A 19,070-nucleotide genomic window follows, 5' to 3' on the forward strand; every position below is an offset into this window, starting at 1 on the left:
TAAAAATAAACATTTTCTCCTTAATGATATAATTTCTGAATCCTGCACTTTGAAACCATCGCATTTTCAGGCCACCAAAACACCATGACCATGTTAATGAATGGCCAAAACACACATAAAAAAGTTTCTCTCCATTTATCACGAAGGGATGAGACTCTCTTCAGCGATTTTCCCCACGACTGCACCCGTCTTCTCTCCACCTCCATGTTCATGCACCACCTCACTCCCTCAAGACAACCCTGCCCCCCCTCCTCCATTCCTGGTTACCTAACACAGCAAGAACCAAACCACAAACAGAACTACGACACAAGCCTTTACTCATACGAAATCACCAGTTACACAATGCACATTCATTGAGTTGCAAAAGTTTAAATCTGATCACCTGAGGATGTTCAGGTTGAATTTAGATTGCCGTTATAACCACTTGACTACACACAGGTTTGAATCTGTCATATTCCGGCATGCAGAAAGGATGACAAGCATATCTTAAGGCTGCAGTGTTCCTTTCGACACAAGCATGACATTTGAAATCACTTTGTGGCTCATTTTATAAATGGTTGAGATGGAAAGCATGCGTTTCCATTGACATCATGTGCAGCAGATTGGTGCTAAAAGTCCCAGTCACTATAATTGAACAAATCACCGCAGTTATTGCAGTCTGCACCATTAAACTCCCCTTATTAACCGCTCTTCTGTCTGTGTCTAATGGTTGTCTGGATGAGTAATGCATAGGTGCTGGTGACTGTGCGTGCTTCATGTAATCCAGTCACAGTGTGTACTGTGTATTGTACCAGACACATTAAACATTAAACAGTGGCTAACTAAGCAGAAGAAGGAACACCTTTTAGACCCAAAATGGATGTGAAACACAGTCCCCCATAGAGGCAAATGTGTTGAACATCCAAGGCTCGATTCCAAGAAAAACACATCTAACGGCTTAAAATTCCAGGCAATAAAACAAGTGTAAATCCTGCTAGAGTCCACATGCATCACGAGTATGCATCGCTTCCAAACAAACCTTCCATTCTAGAACATAAAACTCAATTCTTTTTTTTCATAAGGTCGCTACTTTTATTGGATTTTTCATAAAAAGGGGCTTGCTGTTTCATTGTTGTATAGCATAACCGTAGCAAGGGTCTAGACAGGATGACAAATGTTCTATTTACTAAAGGATAAAAACCTTCCATGTCACATCATATCCTGCCCACATCCTCCTAGCACTGAGATCCAATCTCTTCAATAGACAGGAAGAATCTCATGACACAAAGCTTTCATTCTGTTACAGTTAACGATAAGAGTGGATATGACTAGTGCTATGTTATTTATTCGAGTGACGCAAAACTTTCATTTAAGGCCTTTAAAAAGGTCTGAGCGACCATGCTTTTTACGAGAAACGACAAGAATTGTAACTCATTTTCTAAATGAATGTTTCTAGTAATAAATATTGAGGAGAGAAAATACATTTCTAAAAATATATATAATATATATTTGTATACATACAGTTGAATTATTAGACCCCCTGAATTATTAGCCACCTGTTTATTTTTTTTCCCCCCAATATCTGTTTAACAGAGAGAAGTTTTTTTTTTCAACATATTTCTAAACATAATAGTTTTAATAACTCATTTCTAATCACTGATTTATTTGATCTTTGCCATGATGACAGTAAATAATATTTTACTAGATATTCTTCAAGACATTTCTATACAGCTCAAAGTGACATTTAAAGGCTTCACTGGGTTAATTAGGTTAACTAGGCAGGTTAGGGTAATTAGGCAAGTTATTGTAACGATGGCTTGTTCTGTAGACAATCGAAAACAAATATAGCTTAAAAGGGCTAATAATTTTGACTTTAAAATGATTTTTTTAATTAAAAACTGCTTTTATTCTAGCCAAAAAAAATAAAAAATAAGACAAATAACTTTCTCCAGAAGAAAAAATATTATCAGACATACTGTGAAAACTTCCTTGCTCTATTAAGAATCATTTTGGGAAATATTTTAAAAAGAAAAAAATTCAAAGGGGGTTTAATAATTCTGATTGCAAATGTATATTTTTTTCTGCTTTATTATATGTAAAACATATTATATTCAAACATTCATTTAGAAGCTTCTGTCTTAATGCAAAATAAAAAATAGCATGACACATAGCATGTTTTATATATGTGCAGCTTTAAAAACAATTAAGGGACCATTTAAAATTATCAATTTCATTGAATTTGATTTATAGTAAAATAATTTTTTATTGTAAAAATGAATGATGACATTTTTTCCCAATTTAAAATAATGTTTTTATAATCAGTTTTAGACAGCACAAACTCAGTATTTTATCTTCAGATGAGTTCACGAATCAATATTTGGAGAAATAACCATGATTTTCATTGACGACAAAATAAAACATTTAAAAGAAAACACTATCCTGAGCTTTTGTCATTTTTGTAAGCCAAAATGCTGTAAATGCAGAGCTAAATATAAAGTATATACTATGTACAAAATATGGTAAAGCATTATTAATAACAACACAAAAATATAGTGCACAAACATTCCACAATTGGACTACTGAACGATTTAGGTTATGGTGCATGCTGACATTGTAATGCATCTATAGTCATACACATTCTTATCTACCATTTAAACATAAAAACCGTAAAAAACCAGGGTAGTTAGCAGAGAAAGGGTTAAAAATTCTAACTCGTATATCTTAAAAGAGAATGTGATGGTTCTACTTACAGACACCAAAGGGACCATCACACTATGTCATGTCACAGTGATAGAATTACCCTGCTGTTGCAGCCGACACATGCATCATTCCTTAGTTTCTTCTGTCATTAAGATCTATTTTGAGTCATAGCACTACGACATCACACCTGCAGTGACATCACACCCCACTGACCCATAATAACATTTACCCAAACTAATACAGAGCCATTCATAAAAAAAAAGCAACAACAACGTAGTACCGAAACCCTCCCCATTCACACTTCCTCTCACAATCCGACACTCTTTCCCCTTCATACACCAGACACGCTTACCAGGTGTGAGCGACGGTGAATCTTCGCCGGTGGCGGCCGCCCTTGTTAACCATGAGCTTGCGGAAAAGACGCGGGGAGCTGCGGGGAGATATTTTCGGGGACGTAATGCGCTTGTTGCCGGCTCCCAGTCTCGGAGGCTCCAGCTCCAAATGCATGTGCTCCTTAAAGGTACGAATGCAGGGGTCCAATTCTGGAGCGCTCAGCTCATTGGAGGACATGGTGATGCTGCAGGTGGAAACAGCCCTAGTTCGCCCTTTCTGAGTCACACTGCCAACTATTCCCTCCGTTCCTCTCAGTCAACTAGAGGTTATGCCATGCAGGCTGATGTTTTGTGTGTCAGACAGGAATAAATGTGTGCGCTTGAGCTGCTCTATTCTCTCGCTTCCTCAGTCAGCTTAGGTTTTCGGCAATGCAGTAGAATAATCCTCTCTCATTCAGTTCCACTGACACACTGAGAGCAGTCCCCGTCAGTGCAGTCACACCTCCTTCCTGTGAGAACAAGAAGAAAAAAACACACACTCTCTCTCTCTCCTCTTCTATAACCACACCTCTCTCTGTCTTTCTGTTTTAGGCAACGAGAGAGAGAGAAAGAGCACTCTCTGTCTCTCCTATAAAGGCAAAACTGACTCTTAGGATCTTGAGTGTCCACTATTCTCTCATTTATCCAGTTATCGGTCTCCCACTCACTCCGTCTGCTCTGTTCACAGCTCCTCAGACTCTCACTTACTTCACTCGGATCCAGGAAACTCCATCTTAAATTATTCAACAGTGGGCAGAGAGTAGGTCTTCTCTCTCATCAGCGGCTTCTCTCTTCAGGAACTACCCAGCAGAGCTTCTCAAGATGCGGAAAAGAGACCCAGAGGAAAGATCTGAGTGAGCGCACCTAACCCTGCTACCCCAGGTGCTGTCTTGCTTTGAAAAATAAATGGAATAGCTTTGAGATGCTTGGATTTTCAAAAAAAGAAAAAGAAAGAAAATGTGCATAGTGACGGAAAAAGCTCCGCCCCTCCCTGCTGCTGATTGGCTGGGCTGTGGTTAGTTTGATGGGTGTCTCTGGCTGAATTCTGATGAGGGCTTCTGCCCTTTCACAGCTCAGTGGCGTTCAAGACACTGATAAACGGGAAAAAAAATCCAAAAGCAATTTAAGTCCAGGATTAGCGGTGTCCAGGGAAATAAATGAGGTAAATGAAGGTTAGATACTAAAGTGTCTGGTTTGAAGAGAAAATAATGAGTGAATTGGAAAGAGAAAATGTTTTAAATGGAATATTTAAACAGAAATAAACCAAAGCAGGGTGTAATGCAGGAACGTCCATCATTTATATTTAGCTAAACATGAAATTTCATCAGCCATCCAGGAAAATACATAATTAAGCTTCTTTAAATAATGGTTCATGTTACATGTGTAGAGATGTTCAGCTAAAAAGCAATAAATATCCTAATCATCTATGTACCAGTCAACACCTAATCAAAAAAAGCAATGTGATTTCTGTGTGTGACTTGCGGAATGCCCTTCAATGCGCATCTGAACGTGAAACGGCTCGCCCTATGTGACAACAGCACAGCGGGATTATCTCCGGCTCTCATAGAGTCATGCTGCAGAATGGAAGCACGTTAGCCAGCTATCAACCTGCCAGTCAACTCCCGCAAGCAGACAGGACTTCACCATGGAGACGAAGGAGAAGGAAGTAATGAGAACAGGAGATGATGAATGAGAGGATAAACAAAAAAGTTGGAACAGATGGTACTGTCGTATATTTTCTATGCTGTTTGACAGATCTTTCAACACAGAAATCCTACAGTTCGATAGATGACTTATGTTTGAATGTCAGCATGGCTTTAAGTATCAAAATGGATGGTACTGTATCCATATCATGGTCTACTGAATCTTTAGTTGGACAATTTGGAACAGGATCATAACATAACAAAAAATGAAAGGGTCCAAAACTGAACATTGAGGCACCCCAGTGATTGGCAGATAAATCTTGGACTTTTTTCTCAGAGTAAACGTAAGTTCCAGGTACTGTACACATTGTTTTCATGAAAGTACACTCCAAGTGTTTGGATAGACACGTGTACATGCAGTGCCTACTCTTGAAGATGTGAGTTTATACAGCCATAAGTCTGATAAACAAGTACAATAAAAGAGGCTGCATGATCAGTTGTTTGTGCTTGTGACAAAAATTGTCACAATGACTTCTGCAACAATAGGTTTTACTATAGCGATTTTACATAAAAAAACACAGTGTATTTTTATAACTTTAACAAAAGAGAACACCCCTAAAGGATCTTTAGTCAGATGTATTAGACTGGGGTGCTCAACCCTGTTCCTGGAGATCTACCTTCCTTTAGAGTTCAGCTCCAACCCTGATCAAACACAACTAAACCAACTAGGATCTGAAGGAGCCCTTGGTAATTAAAGACAGGTGTGTTTGAACAAGGTTGCTGCTGAACTCTACAGGAAGCTACAATCAATCTCCAGGAACAGGTTTGGGCACCTCTGTATACACTTAATCACTTTTGGATTTTTTCCCAAAAAATATACTATATGATCACCTGCTTCAAATGTTATCACTCGATTGAATGCCCTACTGAAAAAAAACAGCTTAAACCAGCCTTGGCTTGTTGGCTGGTTGGCTGGTTTTAGCTGGTTGACCAGCCTGGTTTTACAGGGGTTTTGGCCATTTCCAGGCTGGTTTCCAGCCATTTCCAGCCTGGTCTTAGCTGGTCAGGCTGGAAAATGACCAGCTTTGGACTTGTGGGGGAAACCGGGGCACCCGGAGGAAACCCACACAAACGCCAACACGGGGAGAACATGCAAACTCCACACAGACACAGTCATTCTCGCTTGAGGTAATGTCAAATTAAAGCTGTACGGGTCGTTCACCCACGCCAACACGGGGAGAACATGCAAACTCCACACAGACACACCAACTGACTCAGCCAAGGCTCGAACCAATAACCTTCTTACTGTGAGTCGAACATGCTACCCACTGCATCACCGTGCAGCCCGTCAGCAATTGTATTAAAAAAATAAGTAAATGCAACATACATGAACACGTACAGACCTTTACAGTCTCCAATATGTTATCAATTACAGAAAAACACACAGCATACAGCATAATTTAGTCCTTATCTGGGTTTAAAAACAACATGCAACATATAGCCAACAGTCAGTGCCAACCTCTCATCTGTATCTTTAATCTTCACCAGCGCATGTAACCTCTGTTAGAAAGTAATTCTGTTATTCTGAGTTCATAATAGTCCAAAATGCGATGATAATAGTTAAATATGGCAGTTTGTTCATATTTTAGGCTGCTGAAAAAAATTATTTGCTCCTTTGTTTTTTCACGTTTTACTCTTGCATTTGTTCGTTTCTGAAAGGATCGGATGTCAGAAGCACTTCAATAATCACGCACACGTAATTATCATCAGCTCAAAAAGTTTGTTATTTCAAATATCATGTCTTGTCAAATTTGTTATTTCTTATGTAAGAATATATGCCAATATGCGCGCGCAAGTGGAGCAACGCGCTCGCGGCTTTCCGGGCGCATGCAGTAGAAAACATCTCACGCTGTTGTGGTGAGAGTTGTGCGTGCCTTTCGGTGCAATGTAAACAAAAGATATGTTAGACGAATTATTATTCAAATGATTATGTATGAATGAACACAAATGGTAAAAACAGTTCATCTAAACAGCTACTTAGCTAATACAAAGCCTAAATTTACACTAGACGTGATAACCGTGAAACCATGATTATTCTTCAGATTTTATAATCATACAACCAAAATCTATAATTGTTCCATCCATAATTGTTATGCTGTTCAAAACATAATACATGAATGTGTCTGAATGTAAAAGAAGCCTACTTAAGCAATGCACTGCTTTTGTTGTGCTTTGAACAAGCGGCAACCTCCAGCTCTTCCTCGGGAAGCCAATATGGAAGTAACTAAAACTGCAATTCATAGACTCGCCTTGGGGGGCTGGCTCCAGGAAGTCCAGGTCATTTCTGACTGCAATGGGAAATTGGCCATTTTTACAGCTGATAAAAACATGCTTACAGCCAGGTACAAAAGATGGCTTTGGTGCATATAGCCATGATTAACCTTCAAGATAACTGTGAGGGGGTGAATTTTTTTATAACTCCACCGTTTCGTTTTATTAAGTTATATTAAGTATGCATAATTAAGGGCGTGGCTACTTGAGTGACGCTGCTCGCTGTCTCGTCACCTCAGCTGATTACGGCTAATTAGCCGATAAACTCGGCATATACATCGCATTTTTGTGTTGGTTAATGTTTCTTTACACAGTCAATTGCCTTTTGGGATTATTTCCTACAATTATCAAATGATATGGCATGTTGTGTGCACTTAATTGTGCTCACAAACCATTCACGTGGCCTCCGTTTCCCAGGTGAGTGAAATTATATACTTATATACCATCTCTATAAATGTATTTGTTTTATTTAAGATTATTTATCATTTATAATGTTTTTTAGAGCTGTAATGCCCTCCAGAATCTGACAGATTGATTAGCTGTAGGCTCTAGAACAGTCATCTAAAGCGTTGTCATACAGTGTTATGCCTGGATTTCATCAATAGTCTTGTATTTACTATCACAGACTATAATTGAAGTGTTTGGAAGTAATTTGCGTTTTCCTCTTGTAGAAAAACGTCATAAGTACAATGCTTAGTGGCTCAATGTATTACAACAGTGTTATTAAAAGTCTAAACACTTTATTGATATAGTGTACAGCCAAGCACATGTGGTCAGAACACAAACGAGTCGCAGATAATAAAGTATCAAGCGTTTCTCTTAAAGTAAAGTCTTTCTTAGCCAGGTCCAAGCAAAATGCCAGCAGTTGTCTGTAGCTCCGCTCACTCTCCGCCTCTTTGCCCTTGTTTGGTATCCCGCTGTGGGTGCGATGATGCGCGAACAAAATGGCAACGGTTGGCAGCGCCTACTTGTAGCTTCATTTGCGCTCTTCAGAAACCTATGGGTGACGTCACGAATACTACGTCCATATCTTTTACAGTCTATGGCTTTGAAATACAACATTTGAATGTTTGTTTAAAAAAGGCCTATTGTACAATGCACTGATATGTAGTTTCAAAATACAATATATTAACATTTTAATGTAGAAAAAACCAATATGGGTGTCTTAAGGAGCAAAAATACAGCATATGGGCTCTTATATGCTGTTGTGTTTTCAGCTGCTAGCGCCACTCGCTTAATGTCAGGTGACTCACGCTCTGCACAGCCTTCAACTGCAGCTCATGCTGTATTGAACAGATGCACGTCACTTCATAATATAGCGGTCTTTTTTCGACTGAACTAAATTTATTTTTGATGTCTTAGTCACACTATTTGGAGGGCCCGCGGGCCGCCAATTGGATAGCCCTGATGTAGACTATCAACTGACTGCACATGACAAAAATGATGTTACACAGACCTTCTGCAAGCTTGAACAGATTGGCCTGTGAAGTAAATGTTTTATCTATAAACACAGCTAGAACACGGCTTAGTTTGGCATCGCAAAGACAAATGTCGATGTTAAACCTGCTCTGCATTTTGTCTTAAGATCTTGCTCCACTGTGCTAAATGGCTTCTACTGAGCGGAAACTTTGATTCTATTCATAAACTACCCAGTAGGGAGATTACACCACAGTGTGAAACTAAAGTGCAAATCTGTAAACACCATTTGAGAAACCTGTGGATGGACTTCCATTTAGCAGACACTCCTTACCAAGCAGAGAATCCACTGGGACCAACCTCAAGTAAAGTGGCATACTAAATGATGACAGTTCATGACTCACCGCTGCCAGCATTTGAACTTACAGCCTATGAATTTCCATGCTTACTAAACTCATAAAATACTATTATTCTCCTTTGTTGGCTTTTCTCTAAATATTGTGGAAAAATATAAGTCTAGAACCGAGTTCATTGAAGAGGAATATGATCAATTCACTCTGACCTTTCTGAGCTGTGAGCCCATTCACTGATGGAGCCTTAGCGGAAAGGTCTTACATAACTGAAGGTCTTACATAAAGACATTTCCTTACTGCTGACTGCTGCGAGGTCATATGGCTTCCCATTGCTAGTTCACATAGTAAAAAAAGATGAGAGATGCTGAGCACCAGTGGCGACATTATAAGGAAAAATAGAGCTAAGCTAAGACGAGAGAAAAGTGTGTTAGTCACTGAATGAGAATCAGGACAAACACAACCCCTGCAGAGTGAAAATTTTAAATCATTTCACAGGATTGGTTTTTGAGAAGGCATCTTGTAAATTCCTTTCAATTCATCCCAGCTACATTTCTCACCCTGCTAAATTTTCAGTGAATATGTAAGACGAAGTAAGATTCACTCTAGCCAAAACACTGAGCGCATCAGTTGTGGTTTCTGCCTTTAAAAGTAAATAAAGTATCTAGCCACAAAGAGATTAAATGGATCTTTAATTACAGCCACCGAAAAGCCAGCTTCTAGAGAGGTGGATATAGTTACAGTGCTTGCAAATTAAATTTACTGCTATTAATTCATGTCAAAACACCACAAAGTCACATATGTTTCTAGTTTTTGGTTTAGATATTTTTATTATTAGAAATCTTAGCAGACATTCACTTGTAAATGCAGCGTTTTTTAAAACATAAACAAAGTTTTCATTTTAGATTAGACATTTAAAAAAAGAAACAAAAAAACAACAACCAACAGTCATAAAAATAATACAACCCAGGCTCATTCTAAAAACGTTAGAGGTACGTATTCAGAATGAGCCTGGGTTGTATTATTTTTATACATTTCTGGAGACCGTCAAATACGTCCCGATAGCTGTTTTTTTTTATTTTTATTTTTTTGCAGTTTTTGTTTTTGCGAATCCACAAGAGGCCGCTGTGTATGCTTTTTGAGATCTCAAATTTCTCGTGTGCCATTCGCGCCTGCTGTTCTCTCTTAAATCCACCAGAGGCTGCTGTTAACTGACTGTTTGACTGACTGAACGAAGTTCCAGAAATGTTTATAGGGCTGCGTTTTCAGAATGAGCTTATGTTGAAATAATAACCAGTGCTATTCAACAGTAAAATTGGTACTAAAAGAATAGTACACTTATTAATTATATGTTTGTAGAAAGGAAATAAAAGGGGACAAATTTTTTTCAAATTACAATATCTTGTTTATTAGGGTATACTTCATTTTTTTCCAGATGTAATGTACACGTTAACTCTGTCAGCCATAATTTAAGAGTTGGAACTTCTTTTTACTTCCAAAACAAAAGGATACGTTTTTGGGCAGAGATCAACCCATATGAATCAAACTGTTGTTGTATTCCTGTAAGTCTCAAAAATTCTTCAGAAACTCCAAATATAATTAATATAGGATCTGGATCAGTCGGAATGTCAATGAGACAGGTTGGAGACAGGTTGGAATATAAAAACTGCATTTGTCACAAAATGGCGACAATTCTGGAAATATTTTATTCAAATTACAGTTGGAATAACGAAGCCTATGAAGCACTTTAAACTGAATAAGACAATGGCCCCTTTCACACAGTGATACCGGTAAATATCTGGAAAATTACCGGAATGACTTTACCGTTTAATAAAAAAAAAAGCGCTGTTCACACAGGCAAGGACATTGCGGAATTTTTACGGAAAAGACCATTCACACATCCATTCCAAAAAAAACATAATTAACATGAAATGACCTCTAAATGGCAGTGCTTGTATTTGTAAACATAGAAGGGGTCAGGCTTTTGTTGATGATTGATGGTACATAATATGTATGTGTACGCACATGTACGCTCACCAGCTGCTTCACATGCACAAGCGTCAAGCAATTGTAGCAGAGCTTGATGGTAAAAAAACAGCAGTTTATCATAAGCTTTTTATCGATTTTTACAGTTGGCATTAAGAAGGAACGTAGAAACTTTATCTGACTATCATCTAGCAGCTAAATGTGTCTGCAAAAATATTCAAAGGCTTTTATTTTCGTAAACAGCTCGGATGTGAATGCGTCTGAATGTTCTGATTGGTTGGAGTAGATGTCTCATGTTAGTGCGTTCTATTCGTGAACGCGCTCTTTCCTCTTTTGCAATTTTCCTTCTGTGTTCACACAAATTCCGGTAATACCGGTGATGTTACAACTTCTCTTTCCATAAAAATTGCCGGAGCGAATTTACCGGTATTTTCAAAAGGGGTCTGTTCACACATAATCCCTTTCCGGAAAATTGCCGGTGATTTAACGGGAAGGTCTGTATATGTGAAAGGGGCTATTGTTTTGCACTAATGGAACATCTGTGAACCAGTTCAAGACTTTGTTCCAAAATTTCACTTGGAATTTCTACTGCAAGTTTTTCTTCCCAACCAGATTTAATGTTCTCCATAGATGGATTTTTCACCTGTTCTAAAAAAACTTTTTTAAAGGAAAGGAAATGGTACTACCATCTTGGTATTACCAATGGTACTACCAAATGGTACTACCATGGTACTACCATGGTACAAATGGTACTACCAAATGGTACTACCATCTTGTTTCTAGTTTTTGTAAAGAAATGTAAGATTAATGTTTAAAAATTGATTTGCATTGTTATAATGTTCACTATATAAACTCTAACTGATTTAATAACTGCAATATTTTCATACTTGAATGCAATTTGGCTACTTTCACAATTTCATTTCCATTTTCTGTTTGCTTAGTATGTATCGACTGTATAGAGATGTATTCACTGCAAAGACAGCAAAGATGCTGATACACATAGCAAAGATTCTCTGCCACTGCATTTCATTTAGACAGAAGCAAAACCAAAATTAAATGCGAAGGAAATGTAAACATAATTTAATTACAGCTCGACTGTAACTGCATTATAGTCAGACAGGAACTTCTGGAGCTGCACTGCATTTCTTATAGTCTGTGGATATGTGGGACAGACTGTCTAAGCTGTTAGTAAACTGATTTAAATGATTACAATGAGCTCTTCACTTTACAGCAGGAGACATTGTATTTGACAATGTGGGAACTGCAGGTCAGTTTGATTTGAAGTGAAGTTGATTACCGCAGGCCTTCTCAGTCCCCAGCCAGTCTACATTACTTGGTCTCTAAGCACAAATAAAGACTAGAAAGTCAGATGCGTGATGCCAAGTAACCCAACCAAACTGTTTGCACGCACACACAATGCTTCTAACTTAGCCACAGTGGTGTAATCACATTCTAAGGGTACAGTAGGTCTTTGTGTGTGTGTCTGTGTGTGTATGCGTGACCCAGTCATCCTTCACTTTCACTCTCATCTGATGGCTCCTCTGGCATTTTCAGGTGAAGGGTCATATGAAAGGAGACGTCTCTACTAAGAGCTTAGAAGGACACAATCAACAAGACAAAATCAAAAGCCTTTGAAAACAGTGATTCTCATTTACTGCAAGAAAGGCCACCGAGTAATGACAAAATAACACACACACACACACACACACACACACACACACACACACACACACACACACCCACACACACACACACACACATTTTACTTTAGGACTGGGAAGATTCTAAATGGGAGGATTCTATAGAATTAGTTTAATTTATTCTGACTTAAGAGTGTTCAGATACTGTATTTGTACTGGAAATTAAAGTTAAAGAGATTGTAAATAAAAAAGGATGTAAGGATGTCGCCAGAGTGGCTTTTTGGTTTCTTTTCTTGTGCATCCCAGCCAATAGCACACCATCTGAAAGATTGTTTAGCATAGTGGGTAATAAAGTCATTCAACTTTACAATTTGTAACATACATTTGAATAATGATGGCTGGTTTCTTTACTTGAAAGCTCAGATTTGATTATCAAAATTTGTTTTGTTTACTGAGGTTTACTGTATCATTAATATTCACACCTTACAGATGTTGATCTACCTTTACCATTGCACACACATTGTAACATTTTATTTATCAGGTTTAAGAGTCTCTTTAATACTTTATTTTATTATGATGAAATATTTTGTTTAAATATTTTTTCGACCATTAAAACTATTTACCTAAGTAATGTTGGTAAATTTTAAAAAATAAAGAAATAAAAATAAAGAAAAAAATAAAGAAAAAATCCTAATATTCCTAAATGGATTGTTAAAAAATATTCAATAACTACCGATATCGAATGATTTGTAACATGATATCGTGTTAATTTTTCTTTGCAATATCACCCAGCCTTAGTACGTATACTATAGAAGCATGTAGACATATATAAGCATGAAACAAATATACACATTTTTACGGGGGTTACGGGGTGGGGGTGTGGGGGGCATTGGGGGTCGGGTGCTTTGAAAGACCCCTAATGACAAAGTCCAGGATTTGGCTGCTATATGGGCTCGATTGTCCCATTTTTGACAGTATGTCATCAAATTCTAAAAATAACCAATAGAAGAAGGCTTTAAGACAAATAAATATTTTTAATTATTTAAATGGACAAATTCTGACTGAGGAAAAGAGCTGGCCAGTTTGTTATTTGCCTATAGGCTACAGCTTTTAATTTAAAACTAGATTACGAATTCCTTATTGTTTTTTTTCTCTTAATGATACATGATAATAAATTTGTATTTAAAAAATAAGCATTTTTTTCATATTTATTTAATTTAAAATTCTAATCTCATTACATTATTTATGAAACTGTAATAACTTGCACATTTGTAAATAAACACTTTGTGGTAAAATAGTATGGTAAGCACTTTGACAAAAAAAGGGGACTTTTTTGTTGCCTTAAAAAGTATGATTACCATCCGACAAGCTAATCCCCCCCAAAAAATACTTCTTAGAATGTCACTAAAATGCAGAATTTGAACCTTGTAATTTAACAGAAAATGATGTGAATAATTGCAAAAAGGTCCACTTTTGAGAAAAAAGAACCACTTCTTCAATAGGCTAGCTACAGGCCTGTATGATCATATTTTACATCACCTTTTAAGTTAATAGTCTTACTTAATGGTTAATTAATAACATGAATTGTGACCTAAAATAAAGTGTTACCCAAATATCCATGATGATGACTATGCAGTGACATGACTATGAATAAATAATGCATATATTTGGCGCAATGTATTTGACTTTTTAAAAATAGCCAGAAGTGTTTTGTTTATAGCTCTGCCAGTCAGTCGTTGAGTTAAAGTACATTTGACTCACAACAGCCACAGTTTGACAGTAAGGCTGTTTCTAATCCTTTCTCCATTTAAAATACAGCTGTGAGTATTGGACATGTTTCCTCTCCAGGTAACTGTAAGGCCCTGGAAAAAAAATATTTTCATCAAAGTACATTCCTGGCAGTTCATTCCGCTGTGGCGACCCCTGATTAATAAAGAGACTAAACCGAAAAGAAAATGACTGAATGAATGAAAGTACATTTCATCACCTTAGAGTGTGCTGTACATGCAGTGTCTACTCTAACACATTCACTGTTATACATGTAAAAATAAAACGGGCCGCTTGTGCACAATAAACTGACTGTACATGACAAAAATGATGTTAAGCAGAGCATCTGCAAGCTTGCACAGAATGCAGACAGGTTGGCCTGTGAAGTAAATATTTTATCTATAAACACAGCTAGTCCTCGGCTTAGTTTTCCATTGTAAACATGACTGTTGATGTCACTTGAATTTATTTCAATGAATCATTCAATGTAATTCAAATGAGTCTGATGCGATTTGTGGTCCGTGTCGACTTGTGCATTTGATTCGCTCTGTACTTTCTCTCTAGACTGGAACAGACCATGAATGTGTTGGCTGTAGCGGGTCAAGTAAAACCAAACTTTGTTCACTCCAGTGGAATATTTAATGGCATATTTAATGAATTATATATAGTGAAGGCTGTGCTATTCACTAAAGCTGTAACTTTATGTAATATACATCATTTTCAATGTCCTAGTTGCCAATACACTAACTGTGCAACGCATTATGCCCCTCTGGGCTTGCCATACAGAGGTTAGTACAGTATAGATCCTTCCAACTGGAATTCTTCTCCGTTTGTTGCAAGCAATTAAAACAGAGAGCTTTAATTAACACAGTTTTATTGCCATTTATTACTAGATTCTTATATTTGTAAGTGAATAAATTACTAATTTCAGGGCCCTATCATACACCCAGCATAATAAGGCGCAAGACGTGTTTGACGGGATTTGTTGCTATTTTCAGAGCAACGGAAGCCTAATTTTTAAATTTTGCGCAATGTTGTTTAAATAAATCAATTTGTGCCGCTTTGTGAATTCATGTGTGTGATGGTCTAGAAAAGATGTGTGTTAGGGTGCATTGTTGCAGTGTTGCTATTCTGAGAAACTAAAATAGACCACGCCATTGACCAAATAAAAGCTGGTCAAAAGTCTAGTGCAGAATACACAATACACACAGAATGTACAGCAATACACAAATATCTTTACAAGTGAAAAGAATTAAAGAATTAAAATATTACAAAAATTATTTTCTACATAAATATAAAAAACACTGCCTTTATGCCTTCTTCATCTTGTTCAGTTTATTCATGACCATATGCTTTTGTATAATGTTATTATTATTAGAAGTATTATTTATCATTTGCATATTTATATTTATTTGAATAAAATCAAGCTTTGATTTGTCCACCTGTCGGGTGTGGACCATATGGGGCATAGGACGTGTGTTTGAATATAACTTATTGTACATTTATTCATTTGCTGGAAATTAGAACTGAATTTAGAAACAGTTTTGAAACAAATCTTTGTGCTTAACAAACTAAATGAAACATGTGGGCTAATAGATGTCTTCAGTGGAGTGCGTACAACATCGTTTCCTCATTCCACGAAAGTAAAGGAGTAAAGTAAAGAGTAAAATTAAAGTAAAGAGAAAGTAAAGAGGCCGACTAGAGGAGGCTCATTCTTTATACTCACGGTGCAGATGGTCTGTTTTACTTAATTCAGTTTTTCCATTTACAAATGGCCCGTTTCCACTGACAGGTAACGTACGGTACGGGTTGGTAGGGGTCACCTTTATCAGGTTTGCGTTTCCACTGCCTAAAGGGTACCAAGGGTACCCTTTTGATGGGCATGGTGTACGACAGAAAGTTTCAGTCACCGTCATTCTCGCTCGAGGAAATGTCACAGTAAAGCCGTTCGGGTCGTTCACATATCATATGAGAAGCACTTCTCACAAAACAGATGCTTTATACACATAAATACTTGTATAAATGTTCATTACTAACGTTTCTATCAACATTATTTGATTATAACTGCAGATCAATGACAGTGCGAAATAGCATACTGTAACGTCTGCAATTATATAAAATAAATAAATAAATGCAACATATATGAACACATACAGACCCTTACAGTCTCCGATATGTTACCAATTACAGATAAACTTAACACAACAGACATTTAGTCCTCATTTGAGTTCAAAAACCACAAGAAATATAGCCCACAGTCAGTGCAAACCTCTCATCTATGTCTGTAATTTTCACCAGCACATGTAGCCTCTGTTGAAAAGTAATTCCATCATTCTGAGTTCATAATAGTCCAAAAGGCGATGATAAACATCAGGGCCGGCTCGTGGCATAGGCAGTATAGGCAAATGTAAAGGGTGCCGCACATCCAGGGGGCGCCAGAAATGGGGGAAGAAAAAAAAATGTAATTTCCATTATGCTTAAAACTAGTCGGTATTATGACTTCAGAAAAGAATAAGCCCACATTTATTTAACTGCATAGTGCAAAGCCTACTAAGTAGTAGTAGTATAAATAATAATAATAATATAGCCTACTCGCCTAAGACAAACCCCCTCCCTCCCCCTGAATATTTAGACTTTACCTGCTACACGTACAGTGTTCATTTTTTTTGCTCAACATGTCAAAACGTCCCAAACTTTCTGATGCCCAGGGAGAAAAAGAAAAGAAGAGGAGAAAAAACACGACAAAGAGAGAGGTAATGTTACGCGGCAAGATAAAGATGATTAATTTGCTGTATGCGAACGATGATTGATAACGCCATTAACATGACACATACCTGTCAACCATCCCGTTGTTGCCCACTATCATCCTGTTTAAGTAGTTCTCCATATTTCCCCCGTATGTTTAATCTTTCTATGAAAAGTCAAAGTATCAATACAGAGCCGATCTCAAATGTGATATAATTGCAAGAGCTGTTCAAGAGAACTGTGCTTTCGCTTTATTTTAGCTTGAAAGCACTTTGAAATGAATATTAAAAACGTCTGCATTTACTTTCTTTCCATTTAGCTGTGCATCGATCGTTACAACCTCTGAATCAGTGTATGCATGCTGACTGACAGACGCGTTCCATATGATGAACTGTTCCCAGATCAGCTTCTGTACACGCCATTTAAAGAGGAGCGAAATTCAATTCAATTCAATTCACCTTTATTTGTATAGCGCTTATACAATGTAGACTGTGTCAAAGCAGCTTCACATAAAAGGTCATAGTAAATAGGAACAGTGTAGTTCAGTTTGTAGTGTTTAAGTTCAGTTCAGTTGAGCTCAGTTCAGTGTGGTTTAAAAATCACTACTGAGAGTCCAAATACTGAAGAGCAAATCCAACGATGCACAGCTCTACAGATCCCGAAACATGCAAGCTAGTGGCGATAGTGGAGAGGGAAAAAAGTGAAGTGAAGAAAAAAAACCTTGAGAGAAACCAGACTCGGTTGGGCACGACCATTTTAATTTCTCCGCTGGCCAAACGTCTTAATATTTTAAGATACTTTGGAGATTTGGTTGTTTTTAAACAGACAAATAAACTTAATAATATAAAAAAAAGCATGTTCGTTTTGCTTGTTTTATTTTAAACACAACAAATTTTCTCTTAAATGAGCATAAACGGTTCATCAAAACGAGAGATTAATTTGCTGCTCTTCACTAAGTGACTGTAGTAAATTTAATCAATATTTAAATACAGCGAATAAAAAGTGAACAAGATTATATAACTTGTTTTAATTTCAGTATAGGCCATTGATTGTAATAGGCTAAACCTTTTATTTTACTGACAATATTTTCTAATGTTCGCTATGTATTTTGTCATTTGAATCTAATTGTTGTCTCGTATTTTAACATCTTAATGTTGACAGGTATTGCATAACATGGCTTGCTAATCAATAAATAGCTAGTGCTATCTCTATCTGCTAGTGTTAAAGTCAGCTATTGTTATGGAAGGTGATAGATTTTATGGAAAATAGCAATAGTAATGTAAATACCCCATCATTCCTCAGGCAAATGTGTAAACATTAGATTTATTCAGCAGGTGTTATAACGTTAATTGTATTGGCATGGTTATCTGATGTTTTCTCAGCTTGTAATAGTCGATCAAAATGCTCTTCATTTTTCATAGTTGTAAGCCTAGCTGTTTGTTGTGTTACAGTTCATATTGTTTAAATATGCGTTTATTAAAAACTTTACATCAGTGTTAAAGTGTACATCGTTAATGTTAGAGCATAGCTTAGCATTACCACATGGTATATTATACTGCAGTTTACTCATTCTTTGCATTCACTAACTAGAATTTCACTGTAATGATAATGAAATTTTAATTGTTACATGAATTACTAATATAATTTGTATATCAGAAATAGCACATTGTGTATTATACAGTATATTCTCCATCATGCATGTATCTCTAGGTTTTTCATTTACCTGTAAATTATTTCATCTTATTTTAATCATGTGTTTATTATTAGACTGGTGTCACATACTCCTTTTCTGTCTTCAGATGCGCTGCTGAGGTTTCACAGTGTCAACGCCGTATTTTGAAAATGCAATTGCTTTATTTAAATAAAAGAATGTCCAAGACAAAGCTATTTAGTTTCTAATGAGAATATTTACACTATCAGTGGAATTTACTGCGATGCGACAAGGCGCCACCTGAAATCTTGCCTAGGGCGCCAAATTGGTTAGGGCCGGCCCTGATAAACATGGCAGTTTGCTCATGATTCAGATTTCTGAAACAATTTGCACCTTTGTTTTTTCGCGCTTCACTCTCGCGTTTGTCCTTTTCTTTTCTGAAAGGATCGGGTGTTGAAAAACAATTCTATAATCATGTGCACACTATTATC

The 19,070-nt window shown here is 37.0% G+C and overlaps 1 protein-coding gene across 2 annotated transcripts in view; it reads right to left on the reverse strand.

Annotated features, from left to right (window-relative positions):
* Positions 1-19,070, reverse strand: part of pde4ba (phosphodiesterase 4B, cAMP-specific a) — a 303,391-nt gene that overhangs the window by 190,283 nt on the left and 94,038 nt on the right. Inside the window, exon 1 of one of the 2 annotated variants that reach the window (XM_056460026.1) lies at positions 3,032-3,429. The exons of the other annotated variant lie outside the window; for it this stretch is intronic. Within the exon in view, the coding sequence (XP_056316001.1) occupies positions 3,032-3,249 (218 nt within the window). The 5' untranslated portion in view covers positions 3,250-3,429. Of the gene's footprint in view, positions 1-3,031; positions 3,430-19,070 lie in introns of those variants that run through there. 2 annotated transcript variants of the gene reach the window in all.

This window comes from Danio aesculapii, chromosome 6 (assembly GCF_903798145.1).
Source record: "Danio aesculapii chromosome 6, fDanAes4.1, whole genome shotgun sequence".
Lineage (NCBI taxonomy): Eukaryota > Metazoa > Chordata > Actinopteri > Cypriniformes > Danionidae > Danio > Danio aesculapii.